Source organism: Neodiprion pinetum, chromosome 5, assembly GCF_021155775.2.
Source record: "Neodiprion pinetum isolate iyNeoPine1 chromosome 5, iyNeoPine1.2, whole genome shotgun sequence".
Taxonomy (NCBI): domain Eukaryota; kingdom Metazoa; phylum Arthropoda; class Insecta; order Hymenoptera; family Diprionidae; genus Neodiprion; species Neodiprion pinetum.
This window is the reverse complement of record NC_060236.1, coordinates 8,855,072-8,867,086: the sequence shown is the minus strand read 5'-3', so window position 1 is coordinate 8,867,086 and position 12,015 is coordinate 8,855,072. Positions and strand designations below refer to the sequence as shown.

The window sequence follows — 12,015 nt, the reverse complement described above, 5'->3', positions numbered from 1 at the left end:
ACGTCGACGTTTGGAGTTCAATTTTTTTTTTTTTTCTTCATCCTTCGTATTTTAACTTCAGTTCGGATATTTACAATTTCACCCTCAATATCGAAATCAGCAGCGCAAATAAACCTCTGAAATCGAGTTTCTGTGACGGTTGAGAATATTTAGCTTCTGTTTTATACCGCAGATTTTTGGCAATATTCAGATGGCGATTTAGAAAAATCATCTTCGAAAAATGAGAAACATTCAACGTACAAAGTTCACGGTCAATGGGGATGAATATTGTTCGTTTAATGCAAATTCGTTTTAAATGGGGAATTGTTAAAATTTTCTTACGCAGAACATGAAAGCACTCTTTCTCTCTTTCGGGAACATTGTTATTATACCGAGTATTTTCTGTGAAACTCATTGCTCAATGCCAGCAGATGGGCAACCGATATCACATTTTGAATAAATGTACAGAGAGAGTGTTTCAGATTTGAAATTTTTTTAATTTTTCTACCGGCACATGTAAAAAATGCTTGCTTCAGGTCTAAAAAGAAGCGTCAAAAAAACTGAACACTGTAGCACCAGTTATAAGGTGTATAAAACCGATTTTTCAAAAAACAAAAAAAAAAAATTTGAAATCCATATTAGCATCCGTTTAACATGAATTATCTCGTTTATATTTCACAAAGAAATGCATTATGGCATTTTTTGCGACCCTCCTATATCACAATTATCTCGGTAATGCACTTTGGACAATCATTTTGGGCCATAATGTATTCTTTTTGTAAAATATAAAAGAGACGATACGTGTTAAAGGTGTGCTAATATCGACTTTGCATCTTCGTAGAAAAATCAAGGCGCAACGGGTGCTCAGTCTTTTTGAATCTTGGAGCTGGAGAGTTGAAAATTTAAAAAATTTGAAACACCCTAATTTTACAAGCAATGTAAAATGTTGCTCCGGTGATTGCCAAAAGAGTTTCAGAGAAAACTGGCGGCATACGCGAAGCAATAACCTAATTATTAATAATACTTGGATGATACGGAAGGATCGGAACGGCGTGAATTATGTCCGTGCGTAGTGCGTTGTTGAACAGATCGGTGTAAATATCCCGTTGAGTTTCATAAAGCATCCGTCAGCCGTAACGAGGATGGATGACAATAACTCTGCGGTCATGCGAGTAACAAGACCTCAAAAAATTGCACGTGTTAACTAGACTCCTACACAACCAACGCGACGACACTCGCCCAACACGCGCACAATGAGTCATAACTTCGAACCATACGGCCATAGTCAAAGCCGCAGCTTTTCGAACTCCCAGGTGTCTGGCTTTTATCGCGCTACGCCTCACCACAAAATCCTTGACAGCCCGGATCGTCTGACACCGTTGTTGCAGACCTGAGAAATCCTTTGTAATCCACGAACATCCTCGATCCCCGGATGTTTTTGTTCTCCGCAAACCGAAACCCGGCTGGTGTTTTTTTTTTTTTTTGTTTTTTTTATCTCTATTCAACCCTTAGACCGTTTTTGGTAATGGTTCGCGCATCGGATTAAGCTTGCATAATGAAGTACTGATTTACCACTTTTGGTAACGCACATAACGAGTCCGTTAACTCGAATTTTACTGTGTACCTGAGTCGAAGTCGCTGATAGCTGCTGAAGATGAAACTTATTACACATCTTTCTATCGTCGGGTGTTTATTATTTGTATTAAATATCGCCAAGTATTAATTACCTTGCGATCGACGCTATTCCCACCGACAATCCGCGGAAATTCCGAAGTGAAACATACGTCAATTAGGCAGTTCACGCAACGTGATGAAAGACACGCAGAGACGGTGGATGTGAACAGTCGAGTTAGATTGAACGACTAAGAAGTGGTTAAATTGAAGTCAACAACAATGGAACCGGGTGTGTATTTTCGGTCAACAGATGTTGTGTAATTCTGTATACATGTGTGTGTAATTATCGCACCAGCTTGTCGCATACCAAACCTCCCGCGGGTTTCCTCGAACATTTTCTCAGACATCGCTTGCGCTTGTCTAATTATACCGTACGGTTAATTAGCCCGCGGTCGTTACCGCGTCCGACTACATATCGTGAAATGGAATATACCCGGTACGTGTTACATACAACGACTAACGGAGCGAGGATAACGCTTACCTGTCCCGCGATCAGATCGCTGGATTAATAAATGCCATGAGCTTTCGCATTGTCGGAAGAATTTTTCCGTCTGTGATGAAAAGCGTGACGTCGAAAGAGTTTGCGGAAAATTTTCTGATCACCTTGGAGTTGGTACCCGTGAAAGGAGCAGGCTTGAAAGTGGAAGCGATCAATTCTCAGTGTATATGAACGAGACGCAGGTGCCATAATAGTTTCTAACTTTGGATCGCATCACTTGACAGCAATCAACGTTGAATACCTCGAGTCTTTGGATGAGAAGAAAAGAGTCTTTGAGCGCGTGCCTCGGGATGGTTTGAATCAACATCGAAAAACAAACTTCACCCTGATATTTCTTCTTCAAAGAGAACATATCCAAGGAGCTATTTGTCCGTGGAATTGAGACGCGTTGTGCGTAAAAGTGGGAACGACAAACACACGACCGAGGAACCTTGACAAGTTTTATAAATTCTCTTGGTAACGTAAGCTGTGATCCAACGAAATGATAAGACAGACAGGCGGCTCGAACACCGCCGCAGCAACCCTCGACGTGTTCACTGTGTCACGATGTGAAAGCTGAAAGTCTTGACTGAATTTCTGTCAAACGGTGATTTACTTTACGTCACTCTGACTTTCAACGGCTGATCTTGTTAATTACGTTCACTGTGTTTAGATCGGGGTCGGGCAGTTCTGATCCCTTGGTTCAAAACACGCTCTATAACTTTACTCCACAGACGGTCACCTCACACTTTCAGTTTGTTTGGCTCAATCACAGCGTCTCAAAAATCGTCCCCTCAGCAAAGTCAAAAAATACAGTGTTTCTTGAGTGGGAAGAGTTACACTTGTGCTTAGATATTTTGACACCATTTTTCTTGTAACAGAAATGCGATTGGAGGTGAGTTCTTGGTACTATTACACGCTGTTCGCCAGAAATAAAGGATGTGCGGGTCGAATGGTTGCGCAAAATGTAGAAATAAAAAACCGAGTGGCCATTATTCAGACGTGTTTGTCCAATTCTAATGCGGGCAAACCGACCGCAAGTTCAGAATGAATATATCATACAGGCACGTGCAGCACGTGTGCACTTAACGTGAACCTATCCGAACGGGCGTCCTTGTCGTCGGCAATATTTTTCTTCACGATTTCATTATTTACTTACTTGTTCGATATTTATTTTTTTACCCACAGTCTCGGAGTTCATTTCTTTTTTACCAAAACGCAGCCGTTGGCCCTTCGACCTTTGTTAATTCGTGGATATACCTACACTACTTGTTGCCTATGTTCGAACGGGTTTTCTTGAGGACGGAACTTATTTATCTTTCAGCGTTAATCCGTGCTCATGGTCTGCACTGTGTGCGCATTTGTGCAATGAGATAAAATACGACCGGCGGAATGTTTGTTCGTTACGGTACCTGGTTTCTGTTCACATCACACCGTCGTCGACGTTCAGTTTTACAGAAATTGTCCGAATCACCTGCCCGAGGAATCGTAACTTACATTCAACATATCCAATGTTTTGGACAATTTCAAACCGTCAATGGATTCGCGTAACTATTAACCCTCTGTCGTGTGAATACCGGGACTTTTAGAGGAATAGTCATTTTCTGAATATCAATTTTTGTAAACAATACTTAAACACTTTTGACTCTGCTAACTTTTCGTTGATGTAGCCAACACTTTGAGAAGAAATCCTGAATTTTTTCACATCTCTTGAAAGCCTGGAACACTTTCAAAAAGTACACAAGCGATAGGTGTAAAAAACGAATTTTTAGATGGGGGATTAAACCACATCGTCGCGCCGAGTCTCGTGTAATGAAAAAAGCCAACTTCGACTATTCATTCTTCAACAAATCCAATCACAACAATGCTGAAGCTTCTGTTGCATTCTTTGCAATACCTGACATCGTTTAAAATAAAGATCAACTTCACCTTAATTTTCACAATTTTACGAAAGTACCTACTGAGACTAGGTACTCGATAATGGTAGGTTATAATTGAAATTGAGCAAGAGAATTAATGAGCAAATTATAAGCCGAAAATAAGTTTATAACCTACAAACTGGGGAGCATGGATTGCAAAGTGTAATAAATTCATGAATTATCATAAGCATCGATCAAAAGTGATGAATTCACAAAATTCGTGGCAATTTCTTAATTCGAGTTTCCAAATCCTCCGTAAAAACTTCGCCACGTCTTATTTACCCATTTAGACATGTTGTTTCATGTACCTGTAAATTTCGTCTGCAGAACGTAGCGTAATATTTTGCGAATCAAGCGGGATATGCAACGATGCGGAATATCGCAAAATTTGTGTTTCGTTCGATCCAGTAACTTTTTTCTTTCTTTATAAATGGTTTTTTTTTTTTTTTTTTTTTTTTTTAATCATATATCTATACTGAAACAAAATTTCTCCCGATAAACCATATGTCTGAACACTGATGTGATAGTGTAATTATCATAACGTGGAAGTTCGTCCATACCCTGCAAATACTTCAAGGATATTTATTACATGTAAACAACATATATATATGGAATATCGTGAAACCTTGGTTCAAAATTCCTTATTCATAACAAAACCTAACTGAGATGCAGATGTTTAATATTTCTCAACGTCGATATAGAAGTAGACGGTAATTATTGAAGCATTCTGTAAAAATTTTTTCACTTTTGTTGCATACCCGATTCGCCAATTTTTCTTTTTTACTTTTAATCAACACACTGCAGTCTTTACTCGACGGAGAAGAAAAAAAAATCTGCAACTACTGTCTCGGCAAATTAGGAATAACGATCGAACTTCTTACGCGTATTCAAAAAATTTCCCAGGTTCATTGCGTCAGATAGACGTGGATGAACGCGTTGTGAAATACGAATACACCGTGTGACGCAGACGCTGCACGCGTTTGCGTGTTATTCCGTATGATCGGGGTTAACGTCCCTTTCTAAAGCCGTCGAGAAACGACGCGGGGAGAAACGAGCCCCTCGTTTGATTAATTATCGGCGACAAAAAAGTAAAATTAATAACGATAAGTGGGTATAGTTTACGGGACGAGACAATTCCTTTGTTTCCGCGTCAAAAAAAATGCAAAATACCGCGAAAGAATACGCTGGAAAAAAGAAAAGTGAAATAAATTAATGAAAATACCAAAGGGATGTTAACCCCAACTCGTTACAATTTCGTAGAATCGCATAACTGTCACACGGGGTCAAATTCACCCCAGGTCCAAAAAAGTGATACCCTGTTTTAACGATGAGTTTTAAAAATCTAAAAATAATATCTAGGTATTGTTTAAAGGTTGGAGAAAATACACTCTCAGTTTTCCCGAGGCCAATTGATTTTTTCAATATTGTAAAACATAGGTAAAGTTGAGGTACTAAGGGACTCTACGAGGAGTTTGAAAAATGTGTGGGGTGATGTCCACCCCCAAGTTACCAATTAGAGTTAATGAAAATGACGAATTTAGCACTGCTCGTCTCATAAATCGAATTCTTCCATCTTTGTTGATTTTTATTTTTCAATTTTGCACGTATTCCAGACAGGCTATGGCGCTTCAGCCGCAATGTCTAAGAAACATATCAGTGTATTCTGTAACAAGGAGGCAAACGCGGTTTTTTCGGTCCGAGTATAAGTTTGAAATATTCGTAAGTGAGCGTGCATACGAGCCGAAGATGAATATTGTAATATACGCAAGGCGAAAAGCCGTTGGTTCCTTGCTGCAGACGATTCTTTATAAAACAAGAGTATGTTACGCGTCTTTTCACGAAGCACGAAATTGAGGTTAGGGCGGCGCAATGTCAGATTTGTGCGCGACAGCGCATGCGCGCGGTACGGAAAAGACTTTTCAGTACTCCGCGCATGCGCATATGCAGATTCACTCGACCGTCATAGAAACGGATACTTTATGTACGGAAACCACGCATGGAATAACGCGTACATCTCATAACGAGTATGGTTACGGTTTTTTTTTGACAAGATGTGAGGTTTACGATACGAGGCGAAAGTGAGTGCTGTAACACGCGAATCAAAAAATATTATTCGCAATTTTTGTCACGAAAGTCAAAAAATCACGATTTTGAGGTTAGAATGCTAAAAACATTATTTCGCCGAAGAAGGTTCGCCAATATTCGGTGTTTGTTCTCCTCTCTCTTTCTTTCTCTTCCTATCTCTCCTTATTTCATACCGTATTTAACGGCGTTCCGCTCCTCGGAGGCAGTTCGCTGATTCGCTTGCACGCGTAAAAGCCGCGGAAAATGTTTCAAGGCTCGCCTTTGTGCGGGTGTAGGTCAGCCGGTTACATCAGATATTCGACATTCGTTGCAGTAACGCCTTTATCGCCGGTTCTACACGAGATATGTATTATCGTCTCATCCTCGGATGATTATTAGCCAAGTTATTCACACACCGACACCTTCACACGGCGTATTGTCCGACGTTGTGAAAACTAACCTTCCTTAAGTAAAAATCCCGCTGCGTCCAAGGCTCCGAAATTTCTATAAATTTTATTCATTCCTTTTCTACATGATTTTAATTCGCGATAAATTTCGAATATTGTAAGAGTATATTCATGTCCGGAATATTATGCGCACATGACGAAACTTCTCTTTTTGTCATCTCTGTCAGTTGATTACATATTTACCCAATTCTTTAAGACTTCACCTTCGTTTTCTCGCGTCGTTGATGCCTGAAAAAAAAAAGAAAATTCCGTGTTAACTGAAAAATGAAAATTGAACACGATGCGATTTGGTAAATTTTATGAAAATTGTTCTATCCCTGGTGAAAGTAACGGTGAAAATGAAAACTCATTACACAGCCGATAATTGACTGTGAAAACAAATAATTGAATATCCAATTCAATTCTCTTTTGATTATACGATTCCATGCGCGAAGAAACGCTTGAAAAACATTTTGTTCAACGTTACCACGGATCGAGTTGATTATAAATATTTTCAACCAAGTATATTTCTTCAAATTTTGCATTTTTCGAAAATATATATTTCGCACAATAATCCATCTCCTTGAAGGATGTGAAATTTATTTTATTTTTTTTTCCAAATATTTGCTTCTATAATAACGATAAAAAAAAAAATTGTTCATGGGTTGACCCAGTGGCCTCGAGCGTTTTGGAACCCCGTTGGCAATCGTTCGACAGGAATTTAAAATCAGAGTCGGGTTGAGTGTAACAAATGCAGTTATATTTTTTAATTATTTTTTTTTTTTTTTTATCCGTCTTTTTTCCCTATTTTTTTCTCCCCACGAAAACACGAACGCCCGCTCTCTGCGCGAGGAGGTGATTTATTTCGACCGGGTATTTTGGTGCATGCTTTGTTGGTCATCCGAGGCGTTCTTTGTGTGATTCGAAGCTGGTGCATGTATCGGGAGACAGAAAGAGAGCGAGAGAAGAGTGAGAGAGAGAGAGAGAGAGAGAGAGAGAGGGAGAGGGAGAGAGAAACGCGGTCCGTAATCGTTACGTAAAACAGGTTTCCAGAGCATTGCACCTGTTCATGTTAAAGTCGTTTCATGTCCAGAACGCAGCCTACCGTGTGCGTAAATCTGTAAACTCCTCTGGTACGCGTTATTACTTACGTGTGCGTTACAACCCGTGAGTAGCCATTTTCTCGTTGCTTTGACAATCACGGTAGTTGAAAAATAGGCGAGGACGGAAGAATTTTTTGAAATAAAGAGATCTTTCCTGATACGCGAAAAAATTGTCACGGATGCAAAAATTATGAGATAATTTTTCATCGGCTTGATGCGCAGGAATCAAGTTACATCCCGGTTGAAGTTTACGTCGGAAACTTACCTCAGTTAAATCCCATCGATGGACTTTACGGATCGATTTGCTGTTCTTTTTGGTTTATTTCTTCTCCTCCTTTTTCTCCTCTTTCGCCATACAGTCTAAACTCAACGAATATAAACTTCTATATTCTTATGTAACGTATAGAATCCATTAGCGAGCCAGAAGTGTTCGAGCGTATCATTATCTTGTAAATTTCTCATTCGTAACGGGTTCGATGGGTTTTTCATCGATTTTTTACCGACCGATATTCGAAACTTCCTTTTTTACCTCTTCGGTTTAAAGTAAAATTAATTTCCGTATTCAGTGTTTAGTAAGTAAAGCAGGTTGTCGGCAGGCTGCAATTTTGTTTGTATATTAGTGAAAATGTACTCGTTGCAAATTTTCGTTCACAGATTCTTGGATTGTTGGATATTTCATTTTTATAAATTATTGTAACGCCAATTTACTTTTCGCATGTCGTTTTTACATTCGTGTTATATTTCTGACAATCTCTTACCGTGTCTCAATCGAACACTGTGGTCAACGTTTTGCCTGTAAAAGTTTTCGCATAATTCTGTAAAACTTATCCGCAGTCAGATGTCTGTAACAAATCGACACGCTGTATGAAGAAAAATATTCAATATATTCTCTAAGGAATTTATAATCCTTCCGGACTTGACAGAAAAGTCTAATTCGACTCTTAGAATACATTTCAGAGAAAAACAATAATAAAAATCTGTAATGTTGCTATAAAAATGGCTACGAACTTGATAGAAAATTATATGTACACAGCAGTGGCTCGCTATTTTTTTGGAATCCAAACTGGAACTCGGTAAATTTTATGTGCCAATGATTAGCGATGCAAGTGACAGGAGAAACTAACGACACCTACATTGATCATAGATACATGAAATTTCCATAGTAAGAAAGCTCGTTTCAATTTTGATTCCAAAAAAATTATGAGCCACCAGGAACTCATTAATGCACATTATACCGTACATTATCAATACAAAATTGTAAAAAAACAAGTTTGTTTGTATCAAAAGAATACGGAAGGTATAAGTGAATAATGCAGAAAACTTGCGGAATTCTCCGAACAAATCGACTTGTTCAAATACTGGAATATTTAATTTAATTTAAATTGAATCGACTATTATTCGAATCAAATATTCCAGTATTCGAAATATCTTAATTACCTGAAATTATTCCAATTGTTCAAAAATTCAACCCATTCGAATATTCCAATTTATTCAGACTATTCGAATCGTTGAAAAAATTCGATTCATCCAAATTTTGGAACATTAGATTTGATTTGATTCGATTCGTTCCCTGTATCAAATATTTCAGTATTCGAACTATTTGAATTGTTGAAAAAATTCTACCTATTTAACCACTATTCGAAAGGAATATTTCAGCATCCGAACCGTTACAATTATTCGAAAAATCCGATTATTCAACTGCCGGAATTTTACCATTCGTTCGGATTCGCCTATTATTCCACTACTATTCGAAACAAATACTCCATTATTAGAATTCTTCGAAATATTCGATTCCGAAATATTCAATTTTTGTTATCGAGTCGAATTTCTCTATTAGATTCGGTTCGACTACTATTCAACCATTGTTTGAAACGAATACTCCATTAATCGAATTATTCAAATGCTGGAATATTCAATTCCGATTTCCGTGTCGAATTTCTTTATTCGACTTGCTTCTACCACTATTCAACCATTGTTCGCGACGAATACTCCGGTATTCGAATAATTCGAATACCGGGAATATTCAATTCCGATTTCCGTGTCGAATTTCACCGTTCGATTCGATTCGACTCAACCCGCACTATTCGCAGACCCCTGGAAAAAGCGTCACACGGGGGTTGCCCTCACTTGCAAGGGCGCGGGGTCCTCGGTAGACGGCTGCCGGCGGCGTGCAGGGGGAGCGTTGCGGTCGTCTGAGGGGGAGGGGCCGGGAGGGGAGGGGAGGGGAGGAGGCGTCTCGTGTTTGGTCGCAGGCATTCGCCGTTGAGATCCTCAGTCGCTTCGCGTCCGCTGCTGCGCGCGCGTCAAGCCCTCGCAGCTTTTGAAACTGATGGTGGACGTCGCGTTACGGTCGAACGACACGAAACCACGCCGTCCGTGCGCAGCGCAGCAGTTTAATCCGAAACTCGGAGAATCTCAGCCTCGTGAAGTGGAAATTTGGAGATAATAGGCGCGGGTGGGTTCGACGCTGCGTGGCTTACTGTGTTTTTTTTTCATTCGTTTTATCTTGTTTGCCTCGAGTGAGCGTTCTTTTCTCGCTTGACGAAAATCGACGGTGAATTTGTTACGAAACGACGAGGAGATTGAGGAGAAACGACGTTATCGTGGTAATCGACTGATTCAACGATGAGTTTGAAAATTGCGGCTGAATCGTACGATTCTCAGAAATATTGGATCGTTTGAATTACGGAACAGTCAACTTTGCCATGGAATATTTATTCTCGTTCTTGTTATACCTCGTTCTCTTCAACTTCGGTGGTTTAAAATGATTACCGCGAAAATATCGCGGTTGAAGTGAGCCCGATCGATTACAACGAGGTTGGAATTTAAATTTGAAATTCGAATACCGCGCCGCGTGTGTGTTTAGTGGAAAAAGATCGTCGGCGTTTTTAGTGTGTGCTTGAAATGTAACTCTGACTAACTTGTCATAATCGCTTCTTCTTTATTCAGCGTCAAGTTTTTATCACCGAAAGTGTGCTCCAAACAAGTTTCGATACAATATTCACGGACTTATGCGGATGCGCAAGCCTAGCAGTACAACGAGTGAACGGGTGTTAGTGGTGGAATACACGTGTACCAATCATCAAGTGTGTTTTAATGGTATTTGAAAATATCGTTATGCGGAACCCTGGGTTTCTCTTCGAAGATGCCAGGCACGGTTACATCCAATATATCAGGTAATTATCAACCTATGACAAAGAAGTTCCCTACAAGGTTTATTCGTATCTAGGGAATTTATATTCCCTGCAGCGTTGTAGTAAATTTCAGGCACAGAGCGTAGAAAAGTTACTAGATTTAACGACTCTCGTAACTTTTAGTACGATGTATTATTCTATCAAGGAACTTTTTACGCCGTGAAAAGTTTCGTTATCATCTCGTCTCATCGTCAGTTTTTATCCTCCGAGAAGTTTGCTAATCTCGGCGATAGGCAGAGTCATTGCTGACTGTTAACTCGTTTGAATAATACCACGAAACATTCCTCCGTGGCTCGCGGCGTTCCGTCCTTACGAAAAAACCGTTATGTGCCGTGTGATTCAGGCTCGCTCCGAAAGCGCGTGTCTTTTGTTTCCTGCGAAGGGCCGAGCGGCGAGCACGTGTCGTTCCAATTCCATTCCCGTCCGATTCCTCCCTTCCCTCGTTCCTCCGTGTCACGCGTGTTCGACAATCAAGGGAATCGAACATGTTTGGGACGGCGTGTCGAGATGACACCTTTGAGATTAATTGCCGAACTGGAGTTGGTTAGGGTCGCGATTAAAAGCGAATGATTGGAAGTTGGGTTTAATCGCTTTCACGGTGTTACGGGAGATTGACGAATTCACCGTTAGACAAATTTAACGCTCTATATAACGTACAGGTCTTGCGTAACTCGCAAAGCACCGATTATATCGCAAACATTGCCAAGTAAGAACTTTCATCTAACACGTGGAAGAAGATGGAAAAAATGACAACTTTCAATTTCAAGATTGGCGAGCTGCACAAATATTCATAATAAATTATTTGGGCGTTCAATTTTATTTTCAATCGTCTACGAACGAAGAAACATGCAAAAAATTAAAATTATATCGATTTGAAATAAGTAAAGTATTGACAAATTTCCAAGTGAAATAGCCTGAATGTTATTATCTGTGGCGAAAACTACGCTTGTGTAATTCAATGCAAAAAACGAATCATGGTTCTGTTTTCTTTTTTTTTTTTTTTTACACACGTATTTCAATACATGAATATACTACACGCGAATTTCTCGTCGCATAATCGCCAGACCGGCTCTCTTATCTCACTTCTCCTTGATGTACTCTGTTTCAACTCTACGTATATTTCACCGTTTCAACGTGAAATATTTTGCAAAATTATGC

General features: G+C 39.6%; 1 protein-coding gene across 5 annotated transcripts in view; it reads left to right on the top strand.

Annotated features, from left to right (window-relative positions):
- Window positions 1–12,015, top strand: part of ssh (Protein phosphatase Slingshot) — a 171,612-nt gene that overhangs the window by 69,631 nt on the left and 89,966 nt on the right. Inside the window, exon 1 of one of the 5 annotated variants that reach the window (XM_046626766.2) lies at window positions 9,969–10,839. The exons of the other annotated variants lie outside the window; for them this stretch is intronic. Coding sequence (XP_046482722.1) covers window positions 10,760–10,839 — 80 coding nt within the window. The 5' untranslated portion in view covers window positions 9,969–10,759. Of the gene's footprint in view, window positions 1–9,968; window positions 10,840–12,015 lie in introns of those variants that run through there. 5 annotated transcript variants of the gene reach the window in all.